Source organism: Ictidomys tridecemlineatus, chromosome 1, assembly GCF_052094955.1.
Source record: "Ictidomys tridecemlineatus isolate mIctTri1 chromosome 1, mIctTri1.hap1, whole genome shotgun sequence".
Lineage (NCBI taxonomy): Eukaryota > Metazoa > Chordata > Mammalia > Rodentia > Sciuridae > Ictidomys > Ictidomys tridecemlineatus.
The window spans coordinates 120,925,107-120,947,492 of NC_135477.1; the positions used below are offsets into that span (position 1 = coordinate 120,925,107).

Here is a 22,386-nt window from a genome sequence, read left to right on the forward strand (position 1 = left end):
CTGACTTGATCTGAATGGGTGGGTCAGGCTCAGATGGGGAAGGCGATGCTAGGCATTAATGAAACGGACAGGCTCCAGTGGTTGAGACATTTTATTAGACCTTTGGCGATTAGTTGCAGGAAGACATCTGCTCCATCTGGTATGGGACCCTGTGGTTGAGGCCATTTCAGAACCCCCACAGGTAACTCAGGAAAAAGACTCGTCTAATCCCCAGGGCCTTCTATAAAAGTGGTGTAGTACTTGGCCACTTTTGTCACTGATTATCAGTAAGATAATCATAATAAAAATAAAAAGTCTCTGTTCTGACCACATTTGAAGTCTTCCTGCTGCAACAGGAATGTGCAAAGCTGTTGAAGTACATATGCAGTTTTGTTTTAGTCTCAAACAATGCCAGTCCCACTTTCCTTTCATAGTTTACTCAGTTCAGCAGATGCAGAGGGGTTGGCTTGTTCTCCTCCTGATCTCTTCCACAAGGTCTTCTCTTCTGACGTCCACCTGGGCAGGACAGGGAAGAAGGTAGTATAAGCATCTTCCACTCCATTGCTCCTTGAGTGCCTACTTCTTTTAGTCATCAGATTTGGCTCACTCGGAGCAAGAACCCATTCAGACACCCTAAAGTAGTCCGTGCCTCTTCAGGAGACAGAAAGACACAGGGTATATGTGGTATTGGATATCTTATCCTGCTATGACCATAGTAACATGTTAAGTCCTTATTTAACTCCTTTAAGCATTTGTACTATATGAATGCCAGGCTTTTGCTCAGGTCTCAAATGGGCATGAGCCCATCAACTTGGCTTATATTCTCCTTCCTTGGCATTCCTGACCTCCCCCTTACCTCTTCCCTGCTAGCCACTGAACGGAGCTTGATAACCCCTTCCTTGAGCTCCTGCTCCCCGATGATGGCCACCAGTGGGATGCCTGCTTCCTCACAGTACTGCAACTGATTCAGTAACTTTGGGTTCTTCTTGTAGAGCAGCTCAGCCTGCAAGGGACCAGGGCAGATGATGAAGACTGGCTTCTGCTATCTTCAGGAACAAATTCTTGGAAACCCAAACTGGCATCCTGCTCTTAGTTCCACCTCAAGACATAATTGCAGGCTGGAGTTGTAGTTCAGTGGTAGAGCACTTGCTTAGCATGTGTGAGGCACTGGGTTCAATTCTCAGCACCGCATATAACTGAGTAAAATAAAGGTCCATTGACAACAACAAAAAAATATTAAAAAAAAAAGAAATAATTGCAAAAGACCCTATAGATGAACTTCTATTTAGTTTGTGCCTAGCATTTCCAAGTTTGCTGTCATCCTGGGGCTTGTACCCTACCTTGATCCCAGCATCCCACAGCTCTGAGACAAGCTTCAGTCTCTCCTCCAGCAGTTTCTTCTGTGCAGATGCCACAAGCACCTGTGTCTCTGTGGTCCGGACCTTCTCCTCTAAAGCCTGGTGAATGGGCAGATAAAAGTCAGACAGCAGGGCTAACACTGTCAAGGAGCAAACACTGACAGGGTAGGCTCTACTTAGCATTCTGAGAGACTAGGTCCAAGTCAGTGAGTTTCACCAGGGAAGGGTATTGGTGTTCTCATGTAGCAATTTAGCTTAGGGTAGCTCTCAGAAGATAGAAGAAATAAACTTATACATATGCCTTGCCAGAAAAAATAATCTAGGGCAAGGGAAAATATATCTTATTTGCATTATTTCAAGCTCATTTCTGTCTAATATGTTAAAGGTCCATAAGAACATTCACAAAGAAGTACTACTATGAGGCCATCCCAGGCAAGCAAATCAGCCCTGGCCTTCTAAAGTCCCTACTTAACTACTTGTCCATTCAGGAGACTATGTCTCTAATACTTCAGTTCTAGGGCAGAACCCACGGTATGGGGGACAAGGGCAAATGCTGCTGCTACCCTTTGACTTTTTCTGGAAATTACTGTCAAAGTTCTTACAATGTGGGCTAGGGGTGGTAGCTCAGTGGTAAAGCGCTTGCCTAGCATGTGTGAGGCACTGGGTTCAAATCTCAGCACCACATATACATAAATAAAAATAAAGTTCTATCAATAACTTTAAAAAAAAAGTTGTTACAATGTAAGATGCCTACATTGGACCTCAACTGGGAAACACGCATCATGTCCACCCTGTAGAAGAGGTCCTGCTATGACTATAGTAACACAGGAACATTGGGAAGGTTGCCAGAATATTCCTAAGGATAAAATGCAGCCAGCCATTTAAGAGCAGTAGCATGAAAGGAGGGCTTGGGGCTGATATTGTGGCTCACTGGTAGAGTGCTTGCCTAGTAAATATGAGGCACTGGGTTTGATCCTCAGCACCGCATAAAAGAAAAATAAAGTTTAGCTGGGCGCTGTGGCGCACACTTGTAATCCCAGTGGCTTGGGAGACTGAGGCAGGAGAATTGTGAGTTCAAAGCCAGCCTCAGCAATTTAGTGAGGCGCTAAGCAACTCTGTGAGACCCTGTCTCTAATAAAATACAAAATAGGGCTAGGGATGTGGCTCAGTGGTCCAGTGCCCCTGAGTTCAATCCCTAGTATCCCCCTCAGTTTAAAAAAAAAAAAAAGAAAAACAAAAGGAGGGCTTGAGGCCATGAGGGGCTTCCTTGGTGTTAATCTAGGTGCTAGAGAGACAAGGCAGCCATCTCAAGTCTTAGACACATACTGCCCACCGAGAAAGAATGTTATAGAGTGGTTAGGAGTAAGACTTGAGTTTGGCTACCTGAATTTAAATTCTGACTCTGCCACTTAAAAGTTTCATGACTTTGAGCAAATTATCAATTTCATATATAAAAACATGCAAAAAAAATAGCTATGCTAAATAGATGGCTATTTGCCAGAATTAGCTAATGCATGAAAATCACCAAGCACTGTCCCGACATATAACATTAAAATATTAAGTATTCTGTTATGAGGAAGACTTGAATTTTGGATTCACCAGCCTAGGTTCCTGACAGCCCTGAGGAAGCAGGGGTCCAGAGCACAGGATTTAGTGGAGACAGATCAAATATCCATAAAAAGGGGCTTTAATTGGGTTAGAATTTGTGAAGGCCAACAATCATCTTTTCTGTATTTCTTGCTCACTTGGAGATCAAAGGTAGCTTAGATGCCACTGCCTTCCCAGACTGTCTTGTACCCACACCCTAGGACCTACCTCTAATCTCTGCTCCACGATGGAGAAGATCCGCTCCACTCCAATGCTGAGCCCCACGCATGGCACCTTGCGCCCTTTGGGGTCGAACATGCCCACCAGCCCATCATAGCGCCCTCCAGCAGCTATACTGCCTACACCTAGAGGCTCTTCCCCTGCTTGGGTTGGGGTCTGTAGCAACACTGCCTCATAGATCACCCCAGTATAGTAGTCTAGTCCTCGAGCAAGGCTCAGGTCAAAGGAGATCTGTGGAGATAAGGATATGGTCAGTACAGATTAGGATCAGGGACCTGAAGCCTCAGAGGTCAGCCAGGGCCTCCATCCCCAAGTTGACTTACCTTGTCAGCAATGCCAAACAGGTTCAGGTACTCAAACAACAACTTCAGATCTCCTAGGCCTTCCAAGGCCTGCTTGCTCTGGGATAATTTAGGATCCTGTAGCAGCTGCTCCACCAGAGATACCCCACCTGGGGAGAAAGATTCATGAGCCAGATTGTCCAGGAGAGGAAAAAGGCAGTAGGTTCAACTTTTTGCCTGAAATGCAAGCACATGTGTATATTAGCACACACACTCACTCTCTACACACACTTAGGACTGAGAGCAGTGGGAGGCTGATGGGGAGGCTGGGTTCTGTTCCTCACCATGTTGTTGGACATAGTCCCCAATGCGGTCAGCTACTTCAGGTGCAAGGCCCTTCTCTCCTACCATCTCATTCTTCACTTCCTCCCAGGATACCTGGACAGAGAGATACCAGTTATTGACCCTGGACAGCTTCCCTACCTAAGCAGGGTGGACCCTCCGTGGGGGTAGTCTTAGAGCAGAAGCTGCCTTTCAACTTAGATCCTGGGGCTAAACTTTCTTTGGTGGGCACAGAGGCAGGCACTTCCTCCTCCTAATTTTATTTTTCATTTCTCAAGGCAGAGTGGGATCTAGGAAGAGAGTCAGGTGCTTGGGTTGTTACCTTGTCCAGTTTGTCCACTGAGGAGCAGATGGTACGGAACTTGTCATCAGGAACACCACAGATGGCAAACATTCCATCGAGGATGCGCCGATCATTAACCTGTGGGGACCCAAGACATGATGAAGAGGGAATATCTTTCTTTTTTGTGACCTCAATATTCCTTGATAACCGGGGCTATTGGTTCCTTTGCACAAGGACTTTCTCCTGTGAGAATCCAGGCCCTACCTTGCCTCCCAGCCCTGTTCAGTTCTGACCTTGACCAGGAAGTCGCCTATCTGAAGTGAACTCAGGATCTCACACATGATCTTCAGGCACTCTGCATCAGGAATCATGGGGTCAAATTGCCCAGCAATGTCAAAATCCTGAAGGAAGAGGGGTAGTTAAAGGGTCTCAGAGTTTGAAACATCTTAGGAGAGACTCTTGGGAGCTCAGCTCTCTGTGAAGGCCTATTTGCACTCAAGCACAGACTTTCTCATTCACTTTCTACAAGCAATCATCAGCTCAGAGGAAAATCCCAGTTGTGGTTTCCTTTCTATGTATTGGGCTATTTTCCTTCATTATCTATATCTTCATCAGGTTTTCCCTAATTCCTCCTATTGTTATAAGGCAATTATTCAGCCTTAGTCATTAACCATTTTTTTCTATTCATCAGAAGCTGAGGGCCATGAGCAAGCCATTGAGATAATGGTTATGTTAAGCTGTGTATTCAATTGTAATATTAGACCCCTGCTGTCACTCTGGGCCTGTTACTTTGGAGGGGATTTCTGGAGAGTTCCCATTGGTTGGGGAAATGCCTGAGGAGGGATTTCCGGTTGGTGTGTGGTGTGTCCTCACCTCCTCTAGGGTGGAGTTCGTGGGAGTACGGAGAATAAAGGAGTCCCTGTTTTGAACCTACAAGGCTGTGTGGCAGCTCGGATGATTTGATATCTCAAATTGAATTTCCTCATCCACTTATGTAATCTTATCATAGTGGTTTAATATAAAAAGCACTAGACCTGATCTCATCATCTGCTGAATATCAAGTTTACTTCTTTTTTTTTTTTTTTGGTGTGGGGGGGGAGTATCAGGGATTGTTGAACCTAGGGGCACTCACCCACTGAGCTACATCCCCAGTCCTATTTTGTATTTTTAAAAATATATTGTTTGGGGGCTGGGGTTGTAGCTCAGGGGTAGAGCACTTGCCTCACATATGTGAGGCCCTGGGTTCAATCCCCAGCATCAATAAAAATAAATAAGCAAATAAAATAAAGATTAAATAAATAAACGTATTTTTAGTTGTCAATGGACCTTTATTTTATTTTTTGATACTTGGTGCTAAGAATTGAAACCAGTGCCTCACACATGCTAGGCAAGCGCTGTGCCATGGAGTCACAATCCCAGCTCACTATTTTGTATTTTATTTAGAGACAGGGAATCACTGAGTTGCTTAGCACCTCACCATTGCTGAGGATGGCTTTGAACTCGAGATCTTCCTGTCTCAGCTTCCTCAACTGCTGGGTCATTACAGGCATGCGCCACCGCACCTGGCTCAAGTTTACGTCTATGTAAAATGGAGAAAATCTCTCTTCCCTTCCCCATAAGGCCATTGTGAAATCTATATGAAAACAACATGGAAACCTAGAAACATTATTGAGACAACCAGTATAAGACACCACAGTATTCAGTATTCTAGTGGCTTGAAGAAGAGCTGGAGTTACCCATCCTACCCCAAAGTTTCCCAGTACTCACACACTGGTAGAATTCCCGATATCGGCCTCGGGTCATGGCTGGATTATCCCGCCGGTATACCTTAGCTATGTGATAACGTTTAATGTTGGTCAGTTTATTCATTGCCAAATACCGAGCAAATGGAACCTGATGACAGAGAGTTAAGGAGGAAGTTCCTCCTATCACAGTTTGGAAGTTATCATCACCTACAGAAGCTGGGGTCTAACCTCACCCTGTATAGGCAAAACCACCACCCATAAGATTAAAAGCATTTTTGAACATCAGACAGAATCAATAGTGATACCGTAAAGAGCAGCTGAAGTCTCAAAAAGAGGACTCCTTCCTCTTTGATAGTGTCTCCTCTCATTGTGCTCACACAGCAGGGGGCTAAGCAGATTGGGCACAGAGCAGATTGGGCACAAGTGCTCTGCCACTGAGCCATGGGGAAATCTCTAAACAGAAGATTCTCTGTGTAGCTTGGAGATAAAGGAACTGTGCTGTTGGCCAACAAAAGAGAACTCTATCTACTACAAATGGCAGGGGAGAAATATTCTGAGCCAGGGGATTGTTGTAGAACTGGGATCTGGGCCTTGACATAAAGCTGAAGTCTCACTTGGGATTCAAAAGATTTCTAAGGCTGTGCTCTTTAGTAATATCCCATTACTGGTTTAGAGAAATAATCCCCTAATTGCCTGAGGCTTCATATTTAATCTTACCTGTCTGCCTGTCCCTATACCTGAGGCTAGAAATAGCCACAGCCTAGTAAGAGTTAATCCATCCAAAGTCTAAAGAGCCCAGGTTTAGAAAGATACAGTAAGATCATAACGAAGGGACAACAGCTCCCCACCCTGGTCCTTCAGGTCATAGATAAGCTTCGAGTCTTCTCCATATTTTCCTGTTAGTGTTTCCTGGAGAAAACAAAGAAATATGGTCACAATAATTTAAAAGAAAATTTTGAAAACAAAAATCCACTATGCTAACATGACTAATTTCAACGTGTCCATATTCCCTCTGCTCTTTATTCCAATGCTTATGTGTTTGATGCAGTTAAAATAAAAAGGAAACACCAATTTTACATTGATTTTTCTTATTACTTTTCCATTCTGTGATAGAGCTAAAGCAATATTATTAATATTATTATTTTGTGATTCTGGGGATTGAACTCATGGCCTCAACATACTAGGCAAGTGCTGAACCACTGAACTACATCCCAGTCCCCTCTTCTTTAAGATTTTGAGAAGGGTCTTGCTAAATTGTGGAGGCTGGCCTCTAACTTGAGATTCTCCTGCCTCAGTCTCCTGAGATACTGGGATTACAGGCATGCACCACTGTGCTTGGCCGAAATTATAATTATTTTTGTAATGGGAATTAAACCCAGGGGCACTTTGCCACTGAGCTACATCCCCAGACCTTTTTTCTTTGAAACAGAATTTTGCTAAATTGCTTAGGGCCCCACTAAGTTGGTGAGGCTGGCCTAAACTTGTGATCCTCTTACCTCTGCCTCCCGAGTCTCTGAGATTACAGATGCATGCCATGTATCTGGGCTTAAAATATTTTTTTAAAAAGATGTACAATATTCCAGTGAGAAGAAGCTCTGTATTTACTTCCTCCCTATTGTTATCTTTTTAGGTATTTAGGTTATTCTATTTTTTTTTTTTTTGCTGGTGGTTGAGGAGATTGAACCCAGGGGTACTCTACCATTGAGCAATTATTTATGTACTTTTATTATATAACAGCAGTCTCATAATAAAAGCTAAGTTGCTAGGCTGGCCTCAAATTTGTAATCCTTTTGCCTTAGTTTCCCAAGCAGCTGAGATTATACGTGTGAGAACTGTACACACCAGGTTATTCTAATTTTTAGAAATATTCTGTAACATTTCAATAAGCCTATTTGGATACATATCTTTTCTGTTTTTGAATATTTTTCTTGTGGAAATGCTTCTAAGAGGGGTTATTAGACCAACAAACAAGTGTTTTTTATAATGCTTGAGAGAACTAAATAATGTCAAAAGCTAAAACAGAATGTCTTAAAGGTATTATAGCAGTCCTTAACCTGTGATGTGTTCGACAACATATTTCAGTCATCAGACTGCCGAAGATGTAAAAAAGCCTGAAAATTCCCCGTGCCTTGAATAAGAAACACATGCTGATTATTGTTTTTAGCTGAACTATGAGTACCCCAATTCATGTTGAAGTCCTAACCTCTAGTAACCTGAGAATGTGATTGTATTTGGGAACAGAGTCTTTAAAGAGATAATTAAGCTAAGGCCTTAATTCAATATATCTGGTGAACTTATGAGAAGAAGAAATTTGGCCCCAAAGAGTTGATATGAAGACAAAAGGAAGAAGATGGCCATCTATAAACCATGGAATAGATTCTTCCTTCATAGCCCTCAGAATGAACCAACCTTGCCAATACTTTATCTCAAACTTTTGGTCTCCAGAACTGTGAAAAGATTAATTTCTGTTGTTTATGCTACCCAGTCTGTGGCTCTAGCACATGAATAGTTTGTAAAAATATAAATGGGTTCAAAATTTTTCTTTTTGGTACTGGGGATTGAACCCAGGGACATTCAACCACTGAGTCACATCCCCAGCCCTTTTTTGTATTTTATTTAGAGACATAGTCTCACTGAGTTGTTTAGGACCTCGCTAAGGCTGAGGCTGGCTTTGAACTTGCGATCCTCCTGTTTCAGTCTCTGGAGCTGCTGGGATTACAGGTGTGTGCCCAGTGGGTTCAATCTTTTGACCCAGCAATTCCATTTATATGAATTTGCACTGTAGATAAATGCCCATGAATAGACATTGCTCTAAGCACTGAGTATATATCAGTGAACAAGACAAAGGCAGTGAGAAGAAACAGGTACTATATTATGCAAGGAAAGAAATTAACAGATAATTTCAGATAGTCACAATTACTCTAAAAGACATAAAATAGGTTGATGTGATAGAGAGGGGTTACTGTAGACAATTCAGAGAGGATTATTTGAGGAATGGTATCTAAGCTGAGATCTAAAACTAAAGCCTGCAATCTCTAATTTAATTTACTCTGAAACTAAAGTCATGCAAAGAGCTGGGGAAAAAAACAGTTTGGGAAAAGGGAAGAGCAAGAATATTAAACATCCTGAGGTAAAACATATTTAATATGTTCCAGGATTAGAAGGAAGACCAGAATAATATAATGGGTAAGGGGGAAAATAGCATGAGATAAAGCGGAAAAGGCAGTGGCCAGGTGATCTAGGGCCTCCTAAGCTCAAGTAAAGAGCCAGAATTGGGCTAGGGTTGTGGCTCAGTGGTAGAGTGCTTGACTCACATGTGCAAGACCCTGGGTTCAATCCTCAGCACCACATAAAAATAAATAAATGAAATAAAGGTATTGTGTCCAAGTACAACTAAAAAGATAAATAAAAAAAAAAAAAAAAAAAAATAAAGAGCCAGAATTGTATTTTGAGTGTAATGGGCATCAAGCAGATATTGATGCAATCTGTGTGGGTTTTTTTTTTTTTTTTTTTGACCAGGGATTGGGCCCAGGAGTGCTTTACCACTGAGCATGCCCAGTCCTTTTTATTTTTTATTTTAAGACAGGGTCTTGCTAAGTTGCTGAGGCTGGTTTTGAACTTGTAATCCTCTTGCCTCAGCCTCCCAAGTTGCTGGGGCAAGCTGGTTTTTAATAGCAAAGAACTAGAAACAACTGTAGGGTCCATCAAAGGGATACTGGTTGCATATTTATACTTCATATACATAGGGGCGTCCATGTATCTAAAAAACATCCCAAGTACAGATGCTATGGAATTCAGTGTAAATAGGAGCGAGAATGACTTCTATTATGAAAAGCATATATTTCTCTTCACACTTCTCTTACCTTTAGTTCAAACACAGGTGTATCAATTACTTCTGCACCATGGCGTTTGAAGCAGCGGATGATTACATCAAAAACCTTCTCCCGAACTGCCATCTGCCGGGGACTGTAGTCTCTTGTGCCCTGAGTCAAAATCCACCAAAGAATCAGGAATGAGATTTAAAACAAAGAAGAGTAAGTTCTGGAAATATAAAAGAATGATCTCGACAATGAGGAAAACAAATCCTTTCCTAAACTCAGATTTTCCTAAAAGACCACTGAATAGTAAAATGAATACAATTTCCCTATTAATTTCTATACTCATTTGCTATTGGCCTTTTAAGTTCATTTTCCATTTTAGTTTGGTTCTATTTTCTAGAATTCTTGGACCATTTTTCTCCAAGCAGGTTTTTAAAAATTTTGGGAATAACAGAATTTCCTTGTCTAACAGAAAATACCTACCTGATAACAGGCACATAACTAACTCAAAGCGGTTCAGAGTTGAATTTTAAAGTTTACAAGCAGCCTTTCTTTCTCAACATAATTTTCTTCTAAATTCTAATTAATACTATTGTAATTTTTTCTGTTAGTAGTCCTAAGACACAGGCTAGGGAGATAAATTTTGTAGATAAATTATAGGATGTTGAGAAGTTAAGTCATCACCCGAAGCCAGGTTTATAGCAGGAGAACTCTCGTCAAAGGACCTCTTTTCCTAAACAAAAATATTTAGTAAGAACAGTGGCACTGAGTAATCTTTGCAATTCTTTAATGTATGGCTTAAAAGAAGGCAGCTGTGCTTTTTGTATTCAATATTCAATATGTTGTTTTGGTTAAAGTATATGAAGATAATCTAATCTTAAATAGATATATATTTATAAAAGAAGGAGTATTTTAGCAAACTTTTCAGCTAACTGTGGATATTCTTTAATACTATCCCAAGATCCAACAAGCGGTTGTTTCTTAAAGATTGCATGTAATGTGGAATCTGAAAGTTACATCAGTGAATTTTTCATACAGGTACATTAGAATGCATTAGCCTCACAGTTATGTAAGGTAACTGGAATAATAAAATTGACAGAGACAGAAAATAAGATAGTGGTCACCAGATGGCAGAAGGGGCAGGTGCTGTGGGAGTTTTTGTTAAGTGGGTATAGTTTCTACTTGGGATGATGAAAAAGTTCTAGAATGGATAGTGGTGATGGTTATAAAACAATGTGAATGTACTTCATGCTATTGAGCTGTACACTTAAAGATTGTTAAAATAGTAAATTTCATTATGTATATTTTATCACAGTAAAAAAACAAACCCATTACTGTATCTTGTACTTTAAATAGATCTTTTACCCATGCATGATTTTATACATACATGGGTCATTTGCAAAATACATTGATAACAGTTATACAGATCTTTCAAATGTTGATACATTTCATTATGCAATATCAGAAAATTATACTTGTCAATTATCACCACAGCTCTCATCAAGAAAATCTTTAAAGCATTGGAAAACTGTCAAGTTCATGGTGGAAAATAAAAATTTTCCAAAATTCTAACTTCTACTTGAATGCCTGAATTTTATCACTGACAATAAATCACTGCCATGTCTTCCTTAAAATGACAAGGCTCATTTTTTTGAAAAATGTCTGCTAAATATCCAAGTCTGAAAAGCCATAATTTATCGTTCAGTTCTTCTTTCAAATTAAAAAGATGTTCTATGAAAAAATGTAACTAGCCAAGCTCAAAACTTGAACAATGGCTCAAGTGTTTTCCCCATTTCAGAATGAAGTACAAGTAGCATATTCAAGGGTTGAGATCAAATAAAATTAAAAACTTTTACTGTTTTATAAAGAACATTCTTGAGAGAAACTGAATTTTGCTTCTTTTTTTATTATTTTTTGGGTAGTTGTAGATAGACAAAATGTCTTTATTTTATTTGTTTACTTTTATGTGGTGCTAAGGATCTCGAACCCAGTGCTTCATGCATGCCAGGCAAGCGCTCTGCCACTGAGCTACAGCCCCAGACACTGAATTTTATTTTTTAACTGTGAGTACACTGAAGAAAGAACATATAGTTGGTCCTCTGTATCCAAAGGACCATAAATCCATATCTATAGATTTAAGAAACTGGATTAAAAAATATTTTGGGGAAAAATTGCATCTGTACTGAACACACACAATTTTTTCCTTAGTCATTATCCCTGAACAATATAATAACTATTTATGTAGCTTTTACATTATATTAAGCACTATAAGTAATTTAGAAATGATTTAAAGTACACAGGATGTGCATGGTTTGTACACAAATACTAATCATTTTATATGAAATACTTGACCACCTGTGGATATTTGTAGGAGACAAATTGAACCAATCTCCTGAAGTTACCAAGAGATGACTGTACTGGCTACTAGTATAGTTTAGTGCCACTGTCTCGATTTGTGCCTAAGGTAACCGTTCTACTCATACAGTGCTTTTGCACCTTCAGTGCAAATGTTAACAGTGGAAAAAGCAAATAACGTTTTATTATCATAAAAATGGTTTTGACCATGAAGTCGCCTTGAAAGGGCCTTACCCCTACATTACTGAGTTATCTTTGGTAAAAATATGAATTACACATTTAGAAATGTGTTTCAACAAAGTGAAGTAGATATTTACTCTTTAGCATAACCTCATTTTTTTTTTTTTTTTTTTTGGTACCGGGGATTGAACTCAAGGGTGCTTGACCACTGAGCCACACCTCCAGCCCTATTTTGTATTTTATTTAGAAACAGGGTCTCACTGAATTGCTAAGCACCTCACCATTGCCCAAGCTTGGCTTTGAACTCTATATCCTCCTACCTCGGCCTCCTTAGCCGCTGGGATTACAGGCATGCGCCAATCCTCATTTTCTTTTAACATTATATTATGGGAAATTTCAAAGACAACATTTAGAGAATAATATTATAGATCACTATGTAGCCATTACCTAACTTCAACAACCAGTAACACCTGTTAGTTCTTATTTCATTTAAACCCTGACATCTTTTTCCTGAAGTATTTTCAAATTCTAGATATTCTATCATTTTCATCCATATATATTTCAGTATGATTCTCTAACATGTAATGATTTTAAGAAAACTCAAAACACTACCTTTATTTTAATCACAAAACTACATAGCAACCCTTTAATAGTATTTAATACTAAATCTAATTGTATCAGCTTCTAAACAAAGTCTATATACTGTACCTGGTTGATATGTTTGTTTAATCTATGACAATTTCTCAGTTTCCTTTCTTCTTTTTCTGGGGGCTGGGGATTGAACCCAGGGTTTTGTGCATGCTAAGTACTTGCTCTGCCACTGAGCTACATCCCAGCTTTCTTTTTCTTTTTTTTTTTCTTTTCATATAATTTACTTATTGAGGAAATTGGGTCATTTGACTTAATTTTTTTTTCACATTTTAAATTTGGTTAACAATACCCTCCATGTGTCATTTAACATATTTCTTCATCTTGGGTATTTTGTTTAAATTAATAGTCCAAAGACCTGATTGAATTTAAGTTCAACTTCCCTTGGCAAGAATATTTCATAGTGAGTGCTATGTATTTCTTATTGCATCATATCAGCAGGAACATATGTCTAGTTGTCCTGCTTTTAGTGATGTCAGGACTGATTGCTGAGTTTAGATAAGGCTGGACTGAGCTATCATAAATTCCCCAGAAATTTTACACCTCATTCAGTAGTTTGAATAATTATTAATCATTATGCTTCAAGATTTTATACTCTATTTAACCTCTGAAAAAGAGAATATAGAAAGGAAAAGCTCAATGAATTTAGGAGCCCAAAGAATTTAACCTTAACTCAAAGAAAACAAACTATTTCCCTTCTTTCTTGAAATTCAATTTCAGTTACTTTCACTGAATACCTACTTATTTCTAGGCATCTAGTCTAAGCCTCTCAGGGTAAGTAAACCACATGAGTATTTATTAAAAGTCAGTGAAATAATAGAGATTTGTATGAAGTGGCAAGAGAACTGAGAGGAAGGAGTAAATAGTTCTGTTTGCAGAACTTAAAGAAAATCGCATTTGAATTGAAATCCTCAAGGATGAGCTAGGAATCTTCAACTTCATTCCACTCTATCTCTCTGGTTCTAGTCATGAAGGTCTGTTTCTAGTTCATGGAAACTACTAAAAAAAGTTCTTTCCTGCCTCAGGGTTTCCATACTCTGCTGGACCTATTTCCTTACACTCTTCTCTTGGCTGTCTCTCATCCATTGAAGCCTCAATGAGTCTTTCTCAGATCCTCCAACTCTCTTTTATGTTTTTCAGACAATTATTGTTAATTTCTTTATATTACCCATCACATATGCATGTGTGGGATAATTTGTCCTAAATCTGTCTTTCAGTGGACTATAGGAATCACTAAAACATGGAACTACCAAACCCTTTATTTCTGGAAGATCATATGACATGCCGTTAATAAAGTCAATGTTCTGTTTTGACGGACTTTGGAAAGTTCCCTAATGTCCTCTTAGCAGCTGTAATGTACTGTCATGAACAACAGAACTCCTTTTAATACTACCATGTTGTATTAAGTGATTTGTACAATGTTAAGAACATAGTACTCAATGAGTTACTGAATTAAAGGAGTAGCAGCAACAGGCTGACTCCCCTGAGCATCCACCTAACTAGTTTCTGTCATCATTTTGCCTTCCCATAATGAGTCAGATAGAGTTCAATCCAGCCCAGTGCCCAGAGCAATTATTGTTTCCTCTGCAATATTTCAGAGCCTCCTCAATGACCTGGTTTAGGGAACCAAACATACTAGTGCCCTTGTGAATGGAATTAGGATTCTCAGAGGCCCCATAGGAATCATATTACCTTGGGGGTTTTGAGCACAAACTTCTGTTTGCTTTCATCAGGGCCCAGCTGTGCCTTCAGTTTCAGTAGTTTTGCCACCTCCTCTTCGATCTGTGAAGAGAAAAAGGCCTCTGAGCTATTCATCTGTCACTCCTATCCTCCCCCGCCATTCATTCGATATTCCTCCCTCATCAGGAACTGGGGCAGATCTCTCTGCTTAGACTAGCCTTACTTCTCTGGGGACCCCTCCTGGCTACCTCTCCACCCAGCCCATCCTTCTCCCTAGCAATCCAGTCCCCTTCCTTCACATACCTGACCTCCGTGTAGACCACCCCCCGTTTTATGCCCTCCCTGGCTTTGCCTGGCCATTCCCCTGCCGCCTGGGTCTCACCTGCTCGGTGCTGGCCTTCTGCTGCTTGAGACCCCGCACGCGCTCTCCCTGAAGTCGCACCAGCTCTTCCAGCTTAGCTCGCTCTGCCATTCCGTCTGCCAACCAGAGCCGACTGAGGTCTAGACCAGCCTGGGTGGACTCGACAGCAACCCGGACGACTTCCGGCTATCGAGTCGCTGGCCCGCCTGCCTAGAGAGCCTCCGCAGAGTGCAAAATCCACTTCCGGGTTAGAGAGCCTGGGAGGACAGGATCTCAGTCAACCTGGACTAATTCGGTACTTGGTTCTTCCTGGCGATCCTGCTTCGCTTCTCGCGCGCACTACGGGGGTCCCGCCCCACTGGTTCCCAGGCCTTTGGCCCCTGTCCCGGAAGGCTGGTGCTCTTCCGCACGATGCCCCAGCTCGGACTCCTGCCTAGGAGGACCTGGGTTACGCTGCTCAGCCAGCTCCTGCGACCGCCCCGCGCTGCGTGCATCCCTGCAGTAGATTGTCATAGCCAGGTGAGCCGGACTGAGATAGCTTGTCTTTCAGGGTTGGGTCTTCAGGTCTGGAAACATGACTCGCGATCTGTACTATGTTATCACGGCTTTTAAAATGGAGTGCTCATTATGTACTTGCACAGAACTAAGCATTTTGGGTGCTTTGTCATTTAACATTTGGAGCAATCTTGGGAGGTTGGGGTTTTTATTTTCATTTTACAGTTGAGGAAACGGAGGCTGCAAGGTTTAATGCCATGTCTGAAGTCATTCAGCAAGGGCATTATTTTAATACAGGTCTATATTCTATTAACTGAAAATTTTGGAGTCGAACACATTATATTCTTAAGCAAAATATTGTGGATATTCCCACTAAATGGGATGGCCAGAGACCATAAACACATTGAGTTCACATTAGAGTTTACTTTAAAATGAATCTCAGAAAGACATCTTCAATTTTCAGAAATTTTTGGAGTTTGGTATTACATATGAGGGATTGTGGCTTTGAACTTGTACTTCTCTTTGGGTGATAGAATCACTAAAACATGGAACTACCAAACCCTTTATTTCTGGAAGGGCATATGACATGCTGTTAATAAAGACAATGTTCTGTTTTGCTGTGCTTTGGAAAGTTCCTTAATGTCCTCTTAGCAGATGCAATGTACTGTCACAAACAACAGAACTCCTTTTAAAAATTAATTTTCAGTCACAGCATGTTACTAGCCTGAGTTTTTAAGTTTTGTCAAGAAATGCTTTCCTTTTCACTTCAGGCTTGTTCCTGGTTCTTGGGCTACTTCTGTTTCAGCTTACATTTTCCTTATCTCCAAGCCTGATAAACAAAACTGTCTTAATAGGATTACTATTTTTGTTGTTTGAGTAGGAACTGAATACTGGAAGAAGTCATAATTAATTCCTGCTTTTACATGTTTGTTGGTGTAGTGGTGTTCTGTGCCTTCATTGTTCTCAGTTATTTAAACTTTTTCAGACACTTAAAAACTAAGATACAGTGAAGAAGCTTGTGTGGTGAAGACCTGACCTCATATATTACATGTATATTTGTAGATACAGCATAGGTTCTTGAGGAGGGCGGCTGAGATCAGGATAGCACTCAGGCTTCCTGTTGCTTAGGGTCAAGGGTTTTTGTAGGTTGGTGGTCCATAGGATCAGTGACGTCACAGGTCTGACCAGTGTGCGATGGAGCCACATCTTATATTCCTTTTTCTTCCAGGTTGCAGAGGCATTGTTAACATCCCAACCTAAACCACATCAAGAGAAACCAAATTTTATCATTAAGATCCCGAAGGTAATACCCTTTGCTCATCCTGTCCCATTAGCATGCTTTCAAGGACTGACCTCTGCATCACTTATTTCTCTGACCCCTTTTAGAATCCTTTTAAGCTAAGTTTTTTTCCTCCCTTTGGACCAAGGATTGAACCCAGGGACACTTAACCACTGACCCACATCCCCAGTCTTTTTTTTTTTTTTCTTCATTCTGAAATAGGGTCTCACTAAGTTGTTTAGAGCCTTGCTAAGGCCTTAGGGCTGGCCTTAAATTTGTGAACCTCCTGCTTGCCCTCCTGAGTTGCTGGGAATACAGGCATGTGCCACCACACCTAGCCTTTTAAGCTAAGTTAAAAGAAAACAACACATTCATACAAAACCTTTACAGCTGGCCATGGTGGTGCATGCCTGTAATCCCACTGACTCAAGAGGCTGAGGTAGGAGGATCACACTTTGAGGCTAGCCTTAAAGACTTGGTGAGGTCCAAAGCAATTTAGTGAGACCCTGTCTCAAAATAAAAATATAAAGAATTGAGGATGTAGCTCAGTGGTAAAGTTCCCCTGGGTTCAATCACCAATCTAAAAAATCCAAGAGGTCCTGAGTTTGATTCACAGCACCACAAAGTTTTGTTTTGTTTTTACAAAAACCCTTTACTGGGCTCGGGTTGTGGCTCAGTGGTAGAATGCTCACCTAGCTTGTGCCAGGTGTTTGGTTTGATCTTCAGCACCACATAAAAATAAACAAAATAAAGGTATTGGGTCCAACTACAACTAAAAAAAAATTAAAAAACCTTTACTATTTTTGAGATATTGGATGGGTATCAGAGTCAGAAAAAATTGTTAGCTCTAAACCTTAGATTATAGGTATAGTTTAACTCTTTCTCTTAAATGGTCATTTAAAATTTTTGTTTTGTTTTGCTTGTATTTTGGCTGCTTTTGGCTTCCAGGGCACCAGGGATCTTAGTCCTCAACAGATGGTTGTGAGGGAGAAAATTCTTGATATGGTTGTCAGCTGTTTTAAACGTCATGGAGCAAAGGGTTTGGATACCCCAGCATTTGAGCTAACGGTAAGAATAGAAGAGGGCCTAGAACCCCTTTTCTTTACCTACCTTCAGAGTCCCAAAGGGTTTCTCATCTGTGTTCTCTAGTCATCCTTTGAACTGTGGCTCTATTTGGCCCCTTTAGGAAATGCTAACTGAGAAATATGAAGAGCACTCTGGGCTCATGTATGATCTGAAGGATCAAGGTGGAGAATTGCTGTCCCTTCGCTATGACCTTACTGTATCCTTCTGAGTGCTGCAGTCTGACCTCTGTCTAGATCCAGATTCTGGGACACTATAGTTTTATTGGCAGTAGTCTTTACTTCTGGTTTCTCCCAGAAGGCACTTGTTCCGGCAGAGCCTGGGCTGGAGCCCTGTCATTTAATTTTGTTGTGTATTAGAATGCCTTGGGGAAGCTTGCTGAAACATCAATTCCAGAGATTCTTATTTCTGTAACTTCAGTGGAATTCAACAATTTGCATTTTAAACAGGCATCCTGGGTAATTAAAATGCATTGGTCCTTGGCCTATACTTTTAGAAATAAGGATTTGAAATTGTAGGAAAATCCAGGTTCTGAAGCTTGATTATTTTGAAATAGTAGGTTTTGGGAGGAAATGGCCCAGACTTGAATTTCTCTGCTGCTTCTTTCTGTTCAACTTTCAGTTTTGCTAGGTGAGATTCCTTCACTTGACACTCTTCAATATATTTTGAATGCCAAGCACTGCTATCCCTTAGGGATAGTGGGAAATAAGACATAGAAAGTCCTTGTTCTCAATCCTAGTGGATAAGATCCAATTGATAGAGGACAACTCCTCTCTAATGGGCCCAAACTTTGAATGCAATATCTTTCTTCCTTAATCTATCTATATGAGGTCCCCTTTGCTCGTTATCTGGCCATGAATAAATTGAAGAAGATGAAACGCTACCAAGTTGGAAAGGTGTGGCGGCGAGAGAGCCCAACAATAGTCCAAGGCCGCTACAGGGAGTTCTGCCAGTGTGTAAGTGACCTGATGGGGATAGCACAGCTTGATAGTTAAACAGAGAATTGACTGATTAGTGGAAGTTTTTTCCTTTTTTTTTTCTTTACTGTAGGATTTTGACATTGCTGGTCACTTTGACCCTATGATCCCTGATGCAGAATGTTTGAAGATCATGTGTGAAGTCCTAAGTGGGTTACAGCTAGGGGACTTTCTCATTAAGGTGAGGCCTAGGCTGAGGACTGGGGGAGATGTCTGGATTTGGCCTGATAATGTGAATATACATGTACTCTTTTGGTAAGATTTTTTTTTTTTCTTATTCCTGTTATGAGTCAGGAGGTTTTAAGGGAAAGGGTCTTGACAAGGCACTTGGGTTACTCGCATTGAATTTACAGGTCAATGACCGGCGGATAGTGGACGGGATGTTTGCTGTTTGTGGTGTTCCTGAAAGCAAGTTCCGTGCCATCTGTGCCTCAATGGACAAACTAGACAAGGTAATGAAGAAACCATGCTTCAGAAGACCCTATTTGGATTTCTGCCATGTCCTCAAGTTCATACCATTTGAAGAAAATAAGGAACAGTGTCTGGAAGTGAGTTCTTGAAGGAGGAAGTTAAGGAGATATTCCGAAGCAAGATCTGAGTTGTACTGTATGGTGAGGATAGTGGCTGAGTATCTTAGACTGCCTCTGAGGGCTTGGATTGTGGCTCAGTGTTAGAGTGCTTGCCTAGCATGTGTGAGGCACTGGGTTTGACTCTTAGCACTGCATATAAATAAATGAATAAAATAAAGGTTCATCAACATCTAAAAAATATTTTTAAAAAAACTGCCTCTGAGTACACTAATATACTTAACTATTTATGACATATTTATTAAATGACAGATACCCTTTTCCAGTTAGACAAAGGATTTGGAACTGAGCTAACATTTGGATATTTATACAGATGTCTTGGAGAGATGTGAGACATGAGATGGTGGCAAAGAAAGGCTTGGCTCCTGAGGTGGCTGATCAAATTGGGGAGTATATCCAATGTCATGGTAAGAACCAGGGTTTTCAGAGCAATGATAGAACCAGGCTGCTGCTGACATTTTCAGTTTCCACCTCCAAATCAGCTACTTTCTATAGATGTATTTATTAAGCTTCAGAGCCTGGTCTGAATTTAGTTTTCCTTTTACTTAAAATAAGTATGTTATATCTTCAAATGGCAGAGGTAAAGGCAGGGGAGGAGGACCTCATGATACGAGACCATGATCTTCTCTTTCTCCTTCTCCTTCATTTTAAAAACAAGATAAATTTGGATGAAGTACATCCGGGTAGATAGCATACACCTTATTGCTCCCTACATTTCTTCCCAGGTGGAGTATCTCTGATAGAGCAATTGTTTCAGGATCCCAGACTATCCCAGAATAAGCAGGCCCTGGAGGGCCTAGGGGACCTGAAGTTGCTTTTTGAATACCTGACTTTATTTGGAATTGCTGAGAAGGTAAGCTGAGTTGGGAGTGGACCTCTTGTGTCGTGAGAGCCTGGTCTGGGATTGACTATAGCCTTGTCCCCACAGATATGCTTTGACCTAAGCCTGGCTCGGGGCATGGACTACTATACAGGAGTGATCTATGAAGCAGTACTGCTACAAACCCCAGCTCAGGCTGGGGAGGAGCCCCTGAATGTGGGCAGTGTGGCAGCTGGTGGGCGTTATGATGAGCTGGTGGCCACATTTGACCCCAAGGGCCACAAAGTGCCATGTGTGGGCCTAAGCATTGGAATAGAGCGAATTTTCTACATTGTGGAGCAGAGGATGAAGGTAGGTCCTAGGTAGGGCTGAGATAGGGCTAGAGATCTAAAAATCTATTTCTGGCAGTATAGTTGGACTGTTTTTCTGATAATTTATTTATCTTGGTTTTTGGAATTGCTGGTGCAGAGGATGTTTTTATTAATTTTACTTTCTTCTGTTTCTTATCAGAATTCTTTCAAGAAGGTACGGACCACAGAGACCCAAGTATTTGTGGCCACGCCCCAGAAGAACTTTCTCCGGGAACGGTTGAAACTAATTGCAGAGCTTTGGGATGCTGGAATCAAGGTATAGTGGGGCTGCTATCTGTGCCATTTAGGCATATATGGAACTCAGGAGCAAGGCTTATTTCTACTTTTTTTAGTATACCACTAGAGGGCCAGCCACTTATTTCTGGCTTCCTTGGAAATGTATGTTTTTGGAGTTTATGTGCTATGGTGATAGTAGTAAGGTCCCCTACTGTGTCTTGACTCCTTTCAGGCAGAGATGCTATACAAGAACAACCCTAAACTATTAACCCAACTGCACTATTGTGAGAACACAGGCATTCCATTGGTGGTCATTATTGGTGAGCAAGAACAGAAGGAAGGGGTCATCAAACTCCGTTCGGTGGCCAGCAGAGAGGAGGTGAGTGGGAGCAGGCAGAAATAGAAGGGATCAAGTGCTTGTATCTTTTCTAGATTCTTAAGAAATATGTGTTTTCTGGCTGAGAAAATAAATTCAGGGGTAGTAGTATTAGGGTTGAATGAAGACCTACCCCAAACAACAGTTGTAGCCAGTGAATATTGGCTGTGTGGGCAGAAGAAGGACAAATGAAATTTGAATTGGTGTTTTGAGACTAATCAACAAAATAGATAAGATGTTTTAATTCTTTTCGTCTTGAGGGCATACATTTTCTCGGTAAACTTGGAGCCTTTACTACTCCCTACTGGTTGCATAAATAGTTGGAACTGATACAGAGTAAAATAAATCTGGAAAAACAATGGCTAAGAAGATAGTACCCTTTCTAGTTTGTCACATGAGGGTTCTCTTATGTTTTAGGTTGCCATTAAACGGGAAAATCTTGTGGCTGAAATTCAGAAGAGATTGTCTGAGTCTTGATCCTTGCCTGATTGCCATCTGCTGCTCTTTGTAGAAAAATTTTCATCCAGGACTGAATTCCTGATAGACTTCACAACAGCTGGCCAGGATGGGTGACAAGTGCCTTCTGCCTCCTCTGTCCTTTCTGAATACGGAACTATAGAAGGCCCTAAGGACTCTTGGGCTAGTGTAAGCAGCTACTCTGCCTGGTGCAGATGGCTGGTATGTGAAAGAGACATACTTTTGCTGTAGAGGCAAATTTGAAATGCCTCTGAATGCTATGAAGAGGTGCTAAAATGGTTGCTGTGATTAAGGCTCTGGAAGAGTTGCCTCAGGCTGAGGATTCTGAACCATGGAGATCAGATGACAGATACTTAGCTTTTCATTGTAGTGTTGGAACCAGATTCTGGGGAATTTGTCCACAAGTCCTTGGCCTGTCCAGAGAGTTTTGTGAAGACAGCACGGATGGACAATGGCTATTTTCTGCTACATCTGAGGACATAGATGGTATCTCAAGAGCATGGTATTATTTCTAGCCTATCCACTGGTAACAGTAGCAGGATGGGGCTGTCTGTTTAATAACCTTGAATATTGAACTTAATAGGTGAATTGAATAGATGGGAGATCTGATCTTTTGAGATTTTGGAGACCATTTTCTATGCCAGAATCATTGCTGTGACTATTCTACACTGCCATGGAGGCTCTTCTAGAATTGGTTGGATAAAATATTAAATAAAATATTAAGTGTAATAGTTTGGGTAATTTGCTATCATGGGGTTCATTTGCATAGGCCATAGAAAATGATTGAGTGTACACTAGAGAATTCTGTGAGCTAGGAGAAACCTCCCTGGGGTGATACTTCTGCATTT

General features: G+C 40.8%; 2 protein-coding genes across 4 annotated transcripts; one reads left to right on the forward strand and one right to left on the reverse strand.

Moving 5' to 3' along the window:
* Positions 1–78: 78 nt before the first annotated feature.
* Hars1 (histidyl-tRNA synthetase 1) lies at positions 79–15,060 on the reverse strand. Of its 3 annotated transcripts, XM_005327307.5 has the most exons (13): positions 14,879–15,059; positions 14,509–14,598; positions 9,679–9,798; positions 6,629–6,724; positions 5,838–5,963; positions 4,364–4,471; positions 4,110–4,208; positions 3,790–3,883; positions 3,488–3,615; positions 3,153–3,395; positions 1,320–1,436; positions 836–982; positions 79–495 (listed from the first exon to the last, which is right to left on the reverse strand). In XM_005327307.5, the coding sequence occupies exons 1-13, from the start codon at positions 14,966–14,968 to the stop codon at positions 424–426; spliced, it is 1,530 nt and encodes a 509-aa protein (XP_005327364.1). In that variant the 5' UTR covers positions 14,969–15,059; the 3' UTR covers positions 79–423. The 3 variants fall into 3 exon arrangements, with proteins under 3 accessions (XP_005327364.1, XP_040129683.1, XP_077902600.1); XM_040273749.2 differs by lacking the exon at positions 836–982 and having other exon boundaries at positions 14,879–15,060; XM_078046474.1 differs by lacking the exons at positions 5,838–5,963; positions 6,629–6,724; positions 9,679–9,798; positions 14,509–14,598; positions 14,879–15,059 and adding an exon at positions 5,548–5,812.
* A 28-nt stretch (positions 15,061–15,088) lies between these two features.
* On the forward strand, positions 15,089–22,267 carry LOC101955201 (histidine--tRNA ligase, mitochondrial). Its single transcript, XM_005327312.5, has 13 exons — positions 15,089–15,376; positions 16,581–16,655; positions 17,580–17,699; positions 17,818–17,913; positions 18,545–18,670; positions 18,765–18,872; positions 19,045–19,143; positions 19,592–19,685; positions 20,004–20,131; positions 20,207–20,449; positions 20,609–20,725; positions 20,918–21,064; positions 21,479–22,267. The coding sequence occupies exons 1-13, from the start codon at positions 15,269–15,271 to the stop codon at positions 21,536–21,538; spliced, it is 1,521 nt and encodes a 506-aa protein (XP_005327369.1). The 5' UTR covers positions 15,089–15,268; the 3' UTR covers positions 21,539–22,267.
* The last annotated feature ends 119 nt before the right edge of the window (positions 22,268–22,386 follow it).